General features: G+C 43.5%; 2 protein-coding genes across 3 annotated transcripts in view; one reads left to right on the top strand and one right to left on the bottom strand.

Moving 5' to 3' along the window:
* FGF14 (fibroblast growth factor 14) overlaps window positions 1-9,874 on the top strand; it is a 596,869-nt gene extending 586,995 nt beyond the window's left edge. For both annotated transcript variants that reach the window (XM_082701491.1, XM_082701492.1), the window contains exons 4-5: window positions 614-812; window positions 3,809-9,874. In XM_082701491.1, coding sequence (XP_082557617.1) covers window positions 614-812; window positions 3,809-3,945 — 336 coding nt within the window. In that variant the 3' untranslated portion in view covers window positions 3,946-9,874. The remainder of the gene's footprint in view (window positions 1-613; window positions 813-3,808) is intronic.
* Window positions 9,875-10,919: 1,045 nt separating this feature from the next.
* ITGBL1 (integrin subunit beta like 1) overlaps window positions 10,920-17,456 on the bottom strand; it is a 213,766-nt gene continuing 207,229 nt past the window's right edge. The window contains exons 10-11 of the mRNA XM_082701490.1: window positions 11,623-11,736; window positions 10,920-11,187 (exon numbers count right to left, since the gene is read on the bottom strand). Coding sequence (XP_082557616.1) covers window positions 11,096-11,187; window positions 11,623-11,736 — 206 coding nt within the window. The 3' untranslated portion in view covers window positions 10,920-11,095. The remainder of the gene's footprint in view (window positions 11,188-11,622; window positions 11,737-17,456) is intronic.

Below are 17,456 nucleotides of genomic sequence, written 5' to 3'. Positions count from 1 at the left end.
TCCAGCTCCTGTCCCTACGGCCGGCCGACTGACGCAACATCCAGCCTCGTGGTGGCTGGTTAGCGAGCCAGCTGACCCTCCCGGCTTTAGTGTGAAGTTTCAGATTGTGTCTTTGTAGGTAAAACCTCTCCCCCTGTCATATCAGTGATCCAGGGCACAGCTAGCGACTATCAGGTTAACATATTCCTTTGGAAATATCGCAAATAGGTGATCAAATGTCATAAATATAAATTTTATTTTGTTTAGCCTAAAATGAGCTAATCATATAAAGTATATGATGCTACTTTAACGTGCTTTTTCTGGTTATACTCTGGTTGAATAGTATTGTCTCAACCAGACGGTTCTTTTGGCTCACGTCTCCTAGTTTCCTATGAAAGGACACGCGTGCTCTTGCTAATGCATGTTCCCCCAGGAGCAGCAGATCCTTCTCTGTTCGTTGTATATTGAAAAAAGTCCCCGGACAAACATCCATGCAGGACCAGGTGCGGCTGATCACCTGCCGCAGGGCTGACTCCTTCAGCCTAGTGGACAAGTTACTGGAGGGAAGAAGAAAAAGTTCAGAGAAACTCCCATTGTTTTCTCTAACTGTCATTTCTTCCTCTTCTCTCGACAGGAACTTTTTACGCCTGAATGCAAGTTTAAAGAATCTGTTTTTGAAAACTATTATGTAATTTACTCATCTATGCTGTACAGACAACAGGAATCTGGTAGAGCCTGGTTTTTGGGATTGAATAAAGAAGGGCAAGTCATGAAAGGAAACAGAGTAAAGAAAACCAAACCAGCAGCTCATTTTCTACCCAAGCCATTGGAAGGTGAGTGTTATGTGAACATCATCCCTCTCGGTCTGTGACACATTTATTTTTCCCCATTGCTAACTCTACACTGGCCCCAAGGAACCCTCATGGAATGCTAGAGATTTTCCATATCTTGATCTGAGTGGTGGCCACACAGATGTCTACTTAAGGGATGAATTTAAGATTTGTACACTTCACTGTGCATATGTGTGTGTTTATATATTTTATAGACATATTATACATACATATATACACAGATTGACAAATATATAAAAATATATCACATATATCCATATATAGCTAAGTTTCACAAATTATGGAATGCAAGTATTTTCCCATTTTGATGGTATAGAGCTGAAAGTCATCACATCCTTGAGAATTACTATAATTACAGAAAATGAGCTAATCTCTTGGCCTTTAAAGAGCTTGCTGGTGTCACCTGTCCCTTCCAGAGTGAACTTGGGTGTGGCACCTCCTTCTTTAATAGTCACTAGTAAACAATGACGCCTTCACTTTCACTTTTATCAGACTTTCAGAGAGCAGGCTATAAAGCGTTGCTAATTAATCAGAAACTTCTGCACCTTTCTCGTTAAGGATTCTGCCAGTAGTGCCCTTTACCTTGTCCTTAATATTTGAGAACTAGAAAAAAAAATTGAACATGAGGCATTTCAAAAATGTTGTCTAGTCAAATACTTTTGTTTACCTTTGGCAGAAAAGCAGATCTACGAAAACTAAATAAACACTTTCATCTAACTTAGTTTGATTTTCTTTTTGGTTTTTTTTTTTTGTGTGTGTCCCTAGAAGAAAGGTTTAGCTATCAAGAGAAAATGTGTATTGATTTTCTCTATACAGGAATCTATCTTCTCTATATAGGAATAAGATAATTCCAAATATCAAAGGTTAATTATTAATTATTTGTGGATGTATAATTCAGCTTTCAGTTTCCCTATGTTTGGAAAACCATTCTTGTTGGTTAAACCATCTTTGTAATTTAACAGAGATGACTTACTATCCCCTTAACTAGATTTGCCTACAGAACAAGCCATTGAAGCCTAGACAGTTAGCCATGGGGGCCTATCTTGGATAAGAAAAATCATGCCAGAGTCTGAAATATGAGTGAATTATTCTCACTATATGATAGATTACCAGACAGAGTAGAAATAAGAAATGAGAGGGTTTTGCTGTCCTTCCAAAGTAACACCTCTGTGATCTGGCCTTCCTGTTTTAATTGAACTGAGACCATCAGACTCACCAATATTCAAATGCAAGTGAAACATTTGAAAACTATGTCCATAAATCTTGTTTATCTGCCACTTCACTTTGTCTCTTTATGTTAACCTTTGTTTTGAATATGAACAGATATGAACTAACTCAATTCTAAAACCTTATCATCTAGCTGCATAAATGTAACGAAAACGAAAAGAGCCTTTATGTCCCCTAACTGAGGCCCAAGCTGGAGACCAGCTGCTTTTGTCTATCTAGCAGGAAATATCTAAAACCGAGATGTGGTGTAATAGTATCACTTGGCATCTGAATCACACACTGAAGAGTTGTGTGTATGTGTATGTGTGCGTTGTGCATTTGTGGATTTCTGAGGCAGAGAGAAACAGTGTTTTCAAATAATTAGCAGACAGAAGTCCCCTAAAAACAACTAAGAGGGTATTATGATGATGGAGGTTATCACATAGTGTAATTTATAGAGGAAGATTAATTTCAAACCTTCAAAACCCCTACAGGATGTACATTATATGATTGGAAACATTAGGGCAAATTAGGTACTTGAGTAATTGTTGATGCTCTGGGCATTCATTATAGGCTTCACCATGTGGACAGTCAAGGTTAATGCTCTGATGCTATTGTCTCCTAATTGAATTAGGAGTGGGAGTGAGAGATCGGGAAGCACTTCAAAGACCAAGATTAATCCCTTCTAGTACCTTGCTGATGGCTCTCACACCGGTCTGGTGGACACATGAGCTTTCAAAGCCATGTGAGAATCCACATGGGGTGTGGACACGAGCTCTGTGTTCCTGCCACACTGAGCGTGGACGGTGCCTATGACAGTCCACTCGCCTGACCCTGAAGAGACGGAGTCTCTTGATAACAGCCTATAAAGAAAACTACTCTGCAAAGCCTAAAAAGTGGGCTAGACGGCTCTAACTCACTAGTGTTTATGACGGCAGGCGATTCTAACTCTGCCGATTTCCCCCAAGTCAGCCTTACACGTCCTTGCACAGGATCCCCTAGAGTCCGTTTCCGAACAGCCGGATCCGCGGCGGTGATCAGCTGCGCCCCCCAGACGCCCCCAGCTCCTCGGGGCTCACTGGCGCCTCGCTCCCACCGGCCGTCTCGCCATTCGCGGCTCAGGCCTTATTTTTAACAAGCTACAAGGAAACGAGGCATAAAAACACAAAATGCCCCGCCCGTGCCTTCAGTTTCCATGCCGGAGGGAGAGGACATCTGGAACCTGATCCCCAGAAGGCCTGGCTTCAGGGAAGTGCGCTCCGTAGTGTTGAAGTTGACACTAGTGTGACCATGTTGCTTTTGAGACAAAAATACGGTCATGATCTAGGGGGTACCTACCTGGCCTCGAAAACATGCACGGGAACGAGGGGTTCAGGGGTTGACATCGGTGCACCCGGGAAGGGAAGTCTGAGTTTTCCTGGCTGTGCAAAGAGAACTAGGTGAAGTGCTCGCCTGTGGCCCCCCCATTGTGTGTGTGTGTGTGTGTGTGTGTGTGTGTGTGTGTGCCTGTGTGCACTTTATAGCTGAGGCCCCCCAAAAGGCCGTAGCTCCCCCTTACACACCCTGCCCTAGACAACACCCCCACCCCACAGGCACGCATGTCGTGTCCCGGCCCTGCTGTCGTGGGGGGCGGGAAGTGACGGCTCCAACAGCCACTGCCTCTGCCGCGCGGGGTGGCTTGACTGCAGGCGCGAAGGGCCTAGGCCATGCTTGAACCTAACCAGGTCCTGTCTCCTTCCCTCCGTCCCCCACGCCCTCCCGCCCGCCCCCAGTGGCCATGTACCGAGAACCGTCCTTGCATGACGTCGGCGAAACGGTCCCGAAGGCCGGGGTGACGCCCAGTAAAAGCACAAGCGCGTCGGCAATAATGAATGGCGGCAAACCAGTCAACAAAAGTAAGACGACATAGCCAGACCCTCACAGGTGTTGTGACTGACCCGCCCTGAGCACGGTGGAGCGGTTTATCCTTGGCCAGACCTTCCCGCGCCCGTGGCCGAGCAGCGGCCGCAGGGAAGCCGAGGCCCGCTCTCGGCCGTCCCGAACTTCTCGGTTGCGAGCGGATAAACCTCCCCCTGCGGCGCCCCCAGAACAAGAAGACACCTGGATAACCAGCTCAACTCAGACCATGGAATGCCCTACCAGATACGGAATGCCTTTTTAATCTCTTTTCTGTGACTGTGACGGTCCATGAGAATGACATACTTCACAAGTACACTCGACACCTTGCCTGCTGACAGCTACCCGTAATCCTTTTTGAGTCCTGTTCCAGCGACATCCATGTGTTTCAGTTCGATTTCGTAGCACACGAATACTACTGAGTAATTTCTAGTTAGACGCTGTAAACCCGTGCTATAATGGATTTCTCTGCTCCCCGTTTTTCTAGGGCTGCTCGCTCTACTGTCCGTGACCTTTCGCAGGGACTGTATTCCTCTAAACCTTCAGTGTGCACTTGGCCTAGTTTGGAGAGCGATCAGGGAATCGGGAAGCCTTCTAAACCTGTCATTACAAATCGCACCTATAAAGATTAAGAGCGTTGTCTCCGGCTCCCACTATCGATTAAACACACTTAGATGCTCTATCCAGTAGCGGATACTGGGCTCCTGAGGTCGGCGCTGCCGGGGTGAGAAATGGGTCAAACCCAGTCCGGGGGGAAGCTCTCTACGATACGTGTTTGACATCCCCCCATAGTTTCTTTGTGTGTGTGTGTGTTTTATACATATCACAAGCTTACTGGTAATGGTAACATTTGCCTTGCCCAGCGAGCAAGACCCACTGGTTTTTGAGAAAGTGGGTCCAAAGAACTCTGTAGGCCTTGTAGGCCTGATTAAGGTTCATTTTTCATCTACTGATCCTCATTATTTGGGAAAAAAGGAAAAAAAAAAAAAGAAAATTCAATAATTACAACCTACAAGAATTGCGCTACCTAAATCCATTTCCCGTATAATCCTACCTATTTTTAATGAACCGAACTGAATGCCATCCCCGGTTTTGGCTGCGTTCCACTCATACTCAGCAGAGCATGGGCAAGGCGGCTGTTGTGTTCTTTTCTGCAGCAGCAATGCAAACGTTAGTTATAAATTAGACTTTAATATTTTTGGTGTTTAATGACAAGTTTTTAAACTGGACATATTAGGAAAAACTATTTTTTTTAGCTCAGCATGCTGAGCCCCGGTACCGTGTATCTCACCACTCCATTCCTGTCACTCAGCTTCTCGGGGCCCCGGTTGCCCAGTGGCTGGGGTGAGGTGCCTTGCCGTGAGCTCAGAATGCAGTCTGTTGAATTCTTCTGGATAAAAATTCAAGGCAAACCAACACGTTCAAACATCAGGTTTTGGGTCCACTCCATTGATTTGCTTTTGTTTTCTTTTGCTTTCTTAATTTCCTTATGCCTAAGTCCGAGCTTAGGGAAGACAACTGCTAAGAAAGACCACGAGTCGTTGACGGCACAGGGAAGAAACCATGCAAAACGTCCGCTATGGGATGTAAAGCGTTTCAAAATGTGGAATATGAAACTGTTTGGAAATATATTTGTTAACTCTGTGTATACTTAATAAAATTCAATGTTTCGTACTCAGAAGAGTTAACTGAGACCAAACTGAACCTCATTTATAGAAAACGATACGCGGGATCATGTATTGGCCTCTTACGATTATTTCCACGTGGAAGGCTGACCCGGTCGCCATGCCCCTCCTCCCCCGCCCCTTCTCCTTCCCTCATCTGCACTGTATTTCCTGGGAAATTATTTTGCCACTGCATTCCTAAGTCTCCATGACAGCCCTTGCCCGGCATTTAAAAATTTTGGCCTGCTTAGCTGATTAAAGATTCAGTATAAAATTAACTGTTTATGCTTACTTCATTTTCATATTGGATTTCATTTTAATAAATAAAAAGTTAGCATACGTTTCAGTAGATTTATTGTCAATAATGCTAAAGTACGAATACAACAAAATGATTCCTTCAACCATTTTTGATTTTTTGTGACACCGTTTTAAAGCTTATCATTCTCAACAGGATGAGTTAAAATCCATAAGATGAATTTCACAAGCCAGTTATTAGGGAAGACAAGTATTCTATAATCTGTGGCAAACCGAATTATTTAATTTGACATTCCAATTAGATGGGCTTCTAGACACTGCTTGCCCCAACACGTGCGCGCACACACGCACACACACATGCACACACACCAAACAACCCCACCTATTTTTTTCTGGTAATCAGCCCTATATGCTGTTCCCCTCACCCCTCACCCCTGCAAGCCTGTTTATTGGTTAAAATTAAGACAAGATTTATTTTTGTAAATGACTGAGATTTATGTCAATGTGCACCTCTGTTTTGTTTTTTATATGAGTTGTCTCCAAGGGCATTTATCCCTATGAATGGATGTCAAATACTTTCTTCTAATACATGTTTAGACATATTGCTGACGGGTCCTTGTTATTTGTAAATTAGATGGTTTCCTTTGTGTCTGGTCTCACCTGTTGCATGGGACGAGGACAGCATTGATGAAATGCATGTAGTAGGACCTGTGTATCAAGAACTGTTGGTATGTACTATTCAATTTACATGCAAAGAGTCTGTCTGCATTGTATAGTTTCTGTGTTTAATACCATTTGTTGTATTCACAAATACAACATACTGAATAAAATATTGATATGAAGGCATATTACAAAACATCAAACAACTTTATGTAACAAAATGGCATTGCTTCACCCACAAATATAGAGAAATGTCATGTAAATAAGTTGGTACACTCAATGTCCCCCTTTACCATGCCAAAGAAAATTTTAGCTCTTTGATGATACCTCTCTTGCTATTTTTCTGGGATAAGACGCCACCATTTTTCCCCTCAAAAATTAAGTTTGCTGTTATTAAGCAAGTGCAATCTGTCATCATTGATGTTCTGTATAGTAAATCTGATGGAATTCATTTGTATCACAGACCGTGTGTTTTGTACCTCCATGTACATATGTCAATTGCATCGAGTCTCTCTAATGTGACATTCCTTTTGCATGCATATCTGGTAGGGGAGGATTATTTCTACTGATCTGTTTACGGTAGCTGATTGCTTCACCCATCCCTCCGCAATGCTCGGGAATGTTTGTTGTTTTGATTTTCCAGGGACACCACTTTTATTTTCTTTTGAGTTTGCTTTCTAAAATGTTCGGCTCCCACTTTACTTGGAAAAATTATAGAAGAGAAGCAGATGGTGCATCCTATGTAAAGAGTAAAATGGTACTGAGCAACATTTCATTGCAAATCCTGCAGAATTTAGAAATTTTTGCCCTAAACGTTTGTCTGCCCTGAGCGTTTGGGGATAGGAGGAGGTTTTAGGAGCTCCACAGTGGGCCAACGACACTCTTGCTGCAGGCCTGATTGTTTACCTCTTGGAGGGTAAGCAGAGTGAGTATTTTTAACACACCTGACCAGTTGCTCAATTAAGGCCTAAGCCACTAAAACAGAGGTTTTCGAGATGAACAATGTAGGATTTGGTTTTCTTTCAGAAAACAGAACAACAAAAACTTCTTGTTGCTGAAGTTAGACTTGTAGCACTTCATTTAAGGTCTTATTTCTAACATTACACGGAGAATGAATGTTTAAAGGAGAGATCAGATTGACTAAGAAATTTGTTTTAGAAGGAAATAAAATAACCAAAACCTATTTTCAATTGTGTTTCAGAACAAGACTATTTCCAGGGAAAGCAATTGCTAAATGCCTACATGTCAACATCCAGACACAAACTGTGTTACTTTGGAGTAAAACACATTTCCTAGCTGAAGTTTCTTAGATTACAAGGGAGCACACAAGGCCTGTTGACTCTTGGACACTGAGTAGGGCTTCCGAGTTTTGGTAAGGGAGTCTTGTAAACAAAGGCTGAGTTGTGATTTGTTTTCAATTTTTTCTCAGTTTTCTCTCATTTGGTCTGATCTTGATGTACGCTGGGAGAGACTGTGTTTGCTTTTGAAGTGGTGGAGGCCATTCCTTTCAAGGTGCTGCAGGAATCTAGGTTAGCTCAAGGGGTCCAGGGAGAAAATGGGGTATAATTATTATCCTCTTGGGCCTTCGGACGTTAGTTGAATTTTATTGAAAGGTCCTTGTGAAAGAATTTCTCAGTAATGGTTTGCCAGCAAGCAGGGTGAGTGCTAACACCAGCTGCAAATGTGTCTCCTCCTTCCCAACTCACTTTAATCTTCACATGAACTCGAACAAGCCAACCAGCTTTGCACGTTCACCCTTCTCCTATTACAAGTTTCTTCCCGCCCTGCCTTTTTTTTGAAGGAGGGAGTTTTTTTTTTTTTTTAACTTAGTAATGGAATTAAAAGTCAAAATACAAAATCACTTCAAAGAAGGGTAGGATTTACGTCTTTATATGTAACTATATTTTATTTTTTTCCAGCTTAAACATGTAAATTAAATAACTTCTTAATAGGTCTATTGATGATTGCATTGCTAGAGTCAAAATCATATACACGCATACGAAATATTATAGCAGACAGAAAGAAGTAAAAAGAAACTATTTCTGTTTTAAAAGAAAAATATTCATAGTGATTAGGTACCAAATGACTTACGCTGTAACTCAGTTTCCGTTCAATAATTTGTAGCTAAATGAACCCAGAAGATAGCTGTCATACATTTTCAGCCCTGTCAAAAAATTTGAACAAATCACATTTCGAACTTTCTAGTATAATAATTTCTCCAACTCAAAACTTCTTTTGTAAAATACCTAAATGCTGAAGACACCTTTCTTCTATGAAAACATAAAAAGAGAAGCCCTTTCGTTGTCGTTGTTAACAAAAGGGATAAAAAACGTAGAGAACCTCAAGAAAAATAAGGCGCACTCGGGATTGCAGGATAAGACAAAGGAAATTAAGGGCAGCTTCAGGGTAGCTCAGGTTGGCAAAATGCTGCTTGGCTGGGAGCCAAATTGAGCACAGTCTGTTTTTGTAAAAATGCCCATGAGCTCCAAATGAGTTTGCTTTCTGTTTTCCCTTTTATAGTTTTAAAATATTAAAAACAAACAAACAGAGAAGAAATCCAACTTCTTCTTAGACTGTGTGGTCCACAAGGTCTAAAATATTTACTCTGGTCCTTTATAGTTCTGCAGGGGGGGACGTCAAAGGTGGTTTGTGTTATGATGGCGAGATTATGAAGGGAATGTGGATGATGGTGCATCATCGAGTCCTCAAAAATGTGACTGAACAATTACAACAAGTTGGAGGCTTAAAATGATTAAATAGAGAGGAGGAAAGAATATACTCTATATTATTTCTCAACTGCTTCTATTTCCCTCATTTTACTAAACTGATATATCAACGGACATACTCAACAATAGAGATACAACTAATATGGTTGCACTCCATAATCTCAGGATAGAGATAACAATTTTATAACTCTATTAAAGTATGAGAACACTATCAGTACTATAAAAGTTGGCATCAGATAAACTTTCTCTTAAATAATTTTCAATATTAAATTTTTAAGTAACTTGGCAAATGCACATTTTCCTTATTTTTGGTGACTTGACTTACAAAGTCCAAGCCATGACTCTAGAATATTTACATCATTAAGTAAAATTTCCAAGTAAAAATTTTCATCTTAATGCGGAAAAATGGTTTTGTTACATTATTCTAGGATTTTACAAAATCTAATTCACATTTAGAAAAAAAAAGTGGGTTTTTTTAGCTTCAAATAATTAAAGGTTGCCTAAACTAATGTGTGTAAGTAGATTTAACTGTAAATATGTAAGGGAAGTCCTAATTATTGTACATTTTCATAATTCAATGTGAATTTCATACAGAGCAAAATTTCACCATTAAGAAAATAAACATTTTGTTCCTATTGCTGAGTGAATATTTGTAATTTCTACTTAAGACATTTCTAGATTTTTTTTTATCCTTTGAGCTTTGAGACTGGTATCATTTGATCACAGTATCTCTTCCTGACTTCTCTGCATGACCCTACTTTTGCAGTAAATAATGAGTCCTTAGATATAAGAGTTTTTTAGGGGAAACAAATGCATACTCTAAGCCTATCCTAGGCCCAATTAGATATTAGCTTTTTAAAAGGCAAGTTACCATGGAATAATTTAAATAGTGAAAAATCAGAGTCCTTGTACACCTACCCCTGCCCAGTTTAAAAAGGGATCTAGGAACAGAAGGTGCCCTGAATACCCATTCGTTTTGTGTTGCTGTTTATCAGCAGTAGGCAAATATATATCGACACAGATTGTAAGCAACGTACATCACTAGCTATTAAAAATGTCAGATTCTATACTTTTCATACCTCCTTCCTAAGAGAATCTTCTTTTGTGAGTGTAAAGTGAGACCAGATGAATGACTTACTGGCTAAAACTGACCAGTCTTTTTCTTTGAAAAGCACTAATGATCTGCCCACGCCCCCCCCCCGCCCCCCCACGCCTCCCCCTGCCTCCCCCCTACCCCACCCCCAATTCCCCCCAACCCTGGTCATTGTCCCTTATGTTTGTTTGTCTTTATTGTCCCCACATGGAAACGCTGGGTGACAGGGAATCCTGAAAAAAATATGACTGAGGATTTATGTGAGGGTATTTCCTGAGATTCTCATGTGGTCTTTTTGTGAGGGAGATGCACGTCCACCGGCCATGGAACTCAACATTTCTCAGCTCGGGCACTATCGATGCTCGGAGTCTGCTAACTTCTTGTCCTGTGCCCCTGAGGAGGTTTAGCAGCCTCCCTGGCCTCGACCCACTCAAGGCCTGTTGCACGGCCTCCCACCCCACCCAGTGTGACAACTGAAATTGTCTGCAGATGTTGCCAAGTGTTTTCCGGGTGGCACAGTCACCCTTGTTGAGAACCACTGATGTAAACTCTGGAAGAGGATTTCTTTCTGGCATTATTTACATCAGACTTTGCTTAACTCATTTTTTAATAGGTACCCAGACGTCATGCAGGCATTCAGAAATAGAAAAACATAACAATAGTCTGTTTGACCTGTCCTAGTGGTGATTATACATGGTTTCCTTCGCATTTACGTTGTTCTAACGGCCCAGAAAAGTAGGCCTCCAGTCGTCTCCCGCGCAGTTGTTAAGGATGCTCCGAGCCAAGCCAGATTTCGCACGCATTTCCGTTCCATCCGGCCCAGCACTCACAGTTCCCGCAGTTACAGATTCCATTCCCTGCAAGAAAATACACGGGGGCGGGGGCGGGGTCATCATCACGACTGAAATGCACCAGGTGAAAATGGGTTCTTATGTACCCCAGCCGCTCAGAATCGAAGCCACTCCACTCATCCGCTGCAGCCGCCTTATTAGCAGCTTATTAAACAGCTACGGGGAATCTGATCGTTCACCACTGCTGGCCTCCACGTGGTGCCACCAGCTGGGGAGTGTCCACCGGTGGTGACCACCCTGCTCCATTCCAGCTCAGCCTCATCTGCATCTCTGTCTCCCCCGGACCTTGTTTAAGCGCATGCATGTTATAAGCCGCTCTCGGGACTGGATCATCCGGAGAGCAACAGCGACCATGACGCCCGGGGTGGCGCCCTGTGGCCGGTGCTGTCCGTCTTTCTCCCGAACGGGGGTGCGGAGCGAGCCCGGCGGGTCATACCGCACCTGTGCAAATGAGGCCATCGTGCTTGTCACAGTCCCTGTCGTCACAGTCACAGAGTTCTCCCGAAATGTACCACTCGTCCGCGGAGCAAATGCACTTTCCACAGTGGCAAGAACCTGAAATCACAAAGGGCGCAACTTGCTGTCACCACGCAACTAAAGGCTTCTGTCTAGAATAGGGCGCCCTCAATGCACAGACAACAGGCTTCTCAAAACCCATCTTCCCAAGATACAAGTTTATCGAAGAGCCTGTTGCCCAGAGGGGAGCTTTACTTACTGCAATTCATAAAGGTCAACCAGGAAAGGCTTCGGTATGGATCTAGACGGTTGCAATTAGCCTTGAGCAAATGTTCCATGGCCCAGTCTGGCTGAAATGTCAGCAAGAGCAGAATGTGCTGACTCTTATAGATGGCCTTCCAAAAAAGTGTTCAAAAACAGATTTTTTTTCTCTCTCTCTCTCTCTTTTTTTTTTTTTTTTCCCCGAGTTGAATCATGTTTTAAAAATGTCTGCTCTTTAAGGGACCCGAACGGTAAGTTCTATTAAATAAGGATGCATTTTATAATTAAAATTACTATTAAGTTATTGGGCTTCTACTTTTGGATTTTCTGAAAGGAGGGACACACCTGCATATTGGGTGGCTCGTTAAAGTTCTCCAAATGCGCACACGACCGCTCGTGGGAGTCTGACTTACAGGATCTCACCTTGGGGAATCCCTTACCATGATCAAGGACAGCTCTAATCTCCCCTCAAAAGCTGATCGATCTTCTAGGAGGCTCTGCGTCTAACCAACTTCCTCATTACTTCCCCCATTTTCCCTCTTTTTGTTTCCTACCAGTAAGAAACTTCCACTTCTGTTATTAAAAATATCTTGGTGTCCTGAAAAACAAATTTATGAATGGTGTATTTAAAAGGAGAGAAAACATATGAATTAAATGGTCTCACAAAGAGAAGAAAGTTCTCTTGGTCTACCCGTCCTTACACGATAGGCTCAAAAAACCTCCCACGGCAAAATGACTCCTATAGGGGCAGTAAAGACAACTTTAAAATTCAAAAGGAAACACACACAAAAAGGACTTCCCCTTCCTCCTATGTTCTCGGCTTGGTTTTTCCTTCCCAATGTGATTTCCTTTTACTAAATGAGGGCTATCGCTTAATGTTTCAGGTCAAAAATCACCGTAAGAGAATGTGAAGTAGAAAAAAGTATTTTGATATATTTAATACAATTCCAGACTTGCTATGTTCAAAATGGAGTGGGGTGGGGGCGGGACTAATCATTAATTGGTGTCTCTGTGAAACACAGTGATTGAATGAGTTAGCAAGCTGGGAGATAAAAGTGGTTGGAGAAAGGAATTGATATTTATCACAGATATTGTGAAAGGATTCCTATAAATGGGCCCCACGCCTCTGGCAATTTGTGGTATTTTATACGGAAACTGGCATGTGCATTTAGCTACGAGAATCCCCAGTGGCCAAATTAAATGTGGGACACGCCTTGCCACACTTCTCACGGTGAGAGGGTAGTCAGAATTAGTGAGAGGCTGACAACTGTGTTTACACTGATCAACTCCTTGCTTAACCACAGCACGATTTCATTTAGTCTTGGCTGTTTTCCTGAGGGTCTGGGATGGTCTGCACACTCTTGAGCACAAGCTAGACAACTGTCCCTTCCGCCGAGGGACTGGCAGCCTGCACACGACCCAGGAGCCAAGCCTCCTGGTCATCCCTGGGGGATCGTGGCTCCTTCCTGGCCACATCCCGCTAGAGAGCTTTGTTAGTTCCGAAGCATATTTCTCTTAAAGACTTTCTTTCGATTATCTTAGGCCCAGAAATGTTCAACATACAACGACTCACTTAGCAGATGGGTAGCGATGTATCCACCACAAAGAAAACCTGGGGGCATTTTATTGACTTTTCATGGCAATTTCCTCAAAAGGCACCATAGCTATGGCCTTCTCTCCACGACTAGAGGAAGATTAATTATTTGAAGAATTTGAATGGTTTTAGTTGTTTCTAAAATGGTGCCTCCCTTACATTGCAAAATTAGTTCTGCAAAGCAGCAGAAGCAAATGACTTTATGTGTCCACGATATTCGTCTATCACACGTAGGATATCTTTTTTTTATTTTGTCACAATTCACAAAAAGCTCTCACATTTCACATTAAACTGATCCCTTGGCTCTGAAACTATTTTGATCTCTGCTCTAGCTTCTGAAATGCTCGCTTCAGGCCATATCAATGTATTTTCCTAAAACTGATAAGCTCAGCTAAAGTTAATACGGTGCACACTGATAGACCGTTTGACAAGTACATTCCAGTTCCCAGACTCTACTAGTTCCTGAAATACTTAGAAAGAGAAATGCGGATTGATTTTTGTGTGCGCTGTGAAAACGAGCTTTTCTCGGTCAGCATCTTTCCCAGCTGTGTTGCTCCTTTCCTGTTTGTCAATTCTCAGTGTATCCCAGAGGTCGGGGATTCTTCTAGGGCTTGTGAAACTACGAGTGGCCTCGCATGTACTAACACGGCGGGAGAGTTATGAGGACCTCTTATAGCCTTTGTCGTAGAGCGCTCTGGCTGTTTCCAATGATAACTAGAGGCCAGACTGCCGGTCTCTGCAAAGGAGAAAATTGAGGGAGAGGATTCTGTTGGACACACACAGGCCCCATGACTGCCAAGAGGTGACCAACTGTTTTGTTCAGCTGGCTGGGACCCACTCACACCCATGACACCGGTCCTGCCACTGGGAGCAGCTGGCCCATTTTGGCAAGACCTCCCCGGTAGTGAGCTCGGGACCCCACATCACTAATCCATTTATTTTCTTTCCCAGAATCACGGCCCCCAAGAAGGTTCCCATCTCCCTTCTGTGCTTCTTACTGGCTTCCATTCCTGGGGAACCAGCCGCACTTTCTCATGGGTCTTCGAAGGACCTTAAGAAGGGGAAGGAATTGAGATTCTTCTGCCTTCTTCAAAGACGAGAAAATGGAAGTGCAGACAGGATAAGGGAATCGCCCAGGGCCGCGTGACCCAGAAACAACAGTTATCCCAAGATTTCAGTCTGACCCAGTCTGTTCTATCTTCCTACCGATCCATAATGCCCCTCACGGGAAAAACGTCCATGGAGTTTCAAAAAAGGAGTTGTGTGTTCTCACGGCTCTGACGAGACAGCCCCATCGGGGGAAGCAGCTAGAACACTGGGCTAAAGCTGGTGTTTGAGGTGCAGCTGGTACCCTTTCCCTTTCTTGGGGGTGACGAGCCAGGGGTGGAGCAGAGGGGACGCCAGCGGGGGGGCGTGCGCACGGCACTTCCGTGGCTGATACGGGAATCCCTGGGAGAGTTTAAGGAGACACCAATGACACACACCTAGAGTCACTGTCACACCACAGTGGCTTTAAGAGTATTACAGGTGACGACCCAGATCTAAGTTGACGTTATGATGGGAAAAAGGCCATTGGGTACGCTTGGATCCATAAAAATAACCCCCAAACAAACAGCCTAATGAATTATATCACATATTCTGCAACGGTGGCTAAACTCAGGGGAGACCTGGCTCTATGCTCAACCCTCTGGCTCTTCAGAAACGACTTGAGTCTGAGGGCAAAGCGCCTTCGTTAGCTGTCCTATTACTTAAAGTTCGACTTTCTTTTTCGTTCATCAAGCCTGACAAAATGCTGGAACCTGACATCCCAGCAGGCACTTCTCACTATTGTACTAACTACTCCATCGGTTCTGAAGGTCACAACAATGTATCTTGTTTTAACTTTTTCTATGGAGTGATTTATTGTTTTGGCTATCAATTTGTAAAGAAATAAAACGCTATTTCTTCATCGTCTCCTGAGGTGACAACTTTATTCACAGCTCACGGGAAGCGCATGTTCCAGACTTGTCTTGATGGTTGAAATGCGTAGCGGGCGGTGTGGGCCATCAACGGACAGCCATGTCACCTCAGGCTTACTGCTCATGCCCATCCCATGACTGGAGAAAGAGAAAGGCTCCAACTTCCTCTGTGATCATCAGGCGGAAGGGTTTTCGTTTGTAAATCTGACAAAGAGTATATGGAATTCTGGCAAGTCCATGAGATGGAGAAATACACGGCCCTGGTCAAGGTCCCTTTACATCGCCACCATGTTAGGAGACCGTTAGTCTACTCCTGGACTACTTTTTCGGTGGTTCTTGGGGTGAGGGTGGAGTGGCACCTTCCATGGGGACAGGGGTAATGGCTGGCCCTCGTTCTCTTCTGTATCTATAGTTTCATGATCTCGGTTTTAGCCCCTTTCTTCTTGTATAATCCAGCATGGAACTCTCCAGAACAGGAGAGAAAGCCACAGCCTGCTGCTGCCACCAGTAGGAAGGCCCGTCATCACCACGACACCAGCATCAAAAAGTGCAGCCTCCAGGCATCTTTCACATTCTCTTCTGAGTTTAATGACTCTAAAACTCTCTACTCACTGAAGGATAAACGTCTTAGACGAGCAGACTTTCAACCCTTCATTGATCTCTGGATATATTTCCATCACCCAAAGCAAACAATTTGAAAAGGCATTAACTCGAGAGAGATCCCTTGTTCTGTTTTGTTTTGAGAAAATGCCTCTGGGTCAATATTTAGTCAACCTATCCTTTTTGCATTTTCTGCATTTACGATGCTGAAAAATAGAGACTCTCCTCTGGAAGTCGTGGCTTTAAGAAGAACGTTCATTTCTTCGAAAGAAACAACTCCTCTTGGCATGTAATTCAGCGGAGGAAAGGACAGACAGATCGGTGTTTGCTGTATGGGTGACCATGGCTTTGTCTTTCTGCCTATAAATGCAGCTGGACCCGACTTAGCCATGGCCTGCTCGTGGACTGTGTTAAGGATTCCTCAGGGCTTCTTGTAAATGTAAATACATGCACACGCATGTGCGCACGCCCAAAGTGACTGATTTTTAAAGTAAACTAATGTTAAGAGCACACTAATGTTTCAATGTGACAGAAAATCCTCATTTTCTGTAGAGTTTCTGTGAAAAGTTACTATCCTTATTCCAACAATGAAGCCATTACAGAAAACCAACTTTAAAAAAAAAATCTAAGCTTTAGGGTTCTACCTTTGGAGCTGTACTCAGAAAGAAGAACTCTAATTCAGGTAAGGCTAATCATGGTCACCCTTTGGTTATTTGCAGGATGCTGCCTTCTGATCTGATAACGTTTCTCACCCCCCCCCCATCTGCTTCCCCTGGAAGGGATAATTCATTCCCACCTTCTTTTCTTCTTCCTTTGCTAATCTCCTCCTCCACAGTTCCTTCCCCATTTCAGGCTCTCCCAACAGAGCTTGAACCTAAAGCAAGGGTTTCCAGGCGCTGAGAGCCCCTGATGGACAGACTGGTGCTAGATTCATCTGGGAGTTGGAGTGAGAACGAACTGAGTAAGAGAACAGGCAGGGAACAAAGTGGTTGCTTGAAACTCAACCCCCTCTACCCCCCTCCCACCCCCAGCAGAGCACTGGAAACACAAAGTCTCAAACCCAGCATTCCTGGAAACCAAGGACCAGCACAGTTGTCTGTTGAAATTGAGCAGGTTTCAATTTTCTGCCTTCCTCTCAGCATCACATGGGGTCACAGCATTCCACTGGATTTTATCTTTGCAGCTAAGCCAAAAAGCTTCTCTGAGCCTGATGGCGGAGGCCTTCGGCGGTAGGTAGGTAAAGGAACAGCCCCTGAAGCCTCCTTCCTCCCTCCCCAGCCATTCACTGGGCTTCCCTGGGGGAAACAGTGCAGTTTCACCTCCAGCTGTGCCTTGTCTGAAAGGGGAGAGGCTAGTGTTGGGCAAGGAGGCCTCTGTGTTGAAGAAGAGGGTCTGGACACTCTGTA

Source organism: Mustela nivalis (assembly GCF_964662115.1).
Source record: "Mustela nivalis genome assembly, chromosome: 15".
Classification (NCBI taxonomy): domain Eukaryota; kingdom Metazoa; phylum Chordata; class Mammalia; order Carnivora; family Mustelidae; genus Mustela; species Mustela nivalis.
Note: the sequence above shows the minus strand (reverse complement) of the source record. Positions and strands in the feature narration are given on the sequence as shown.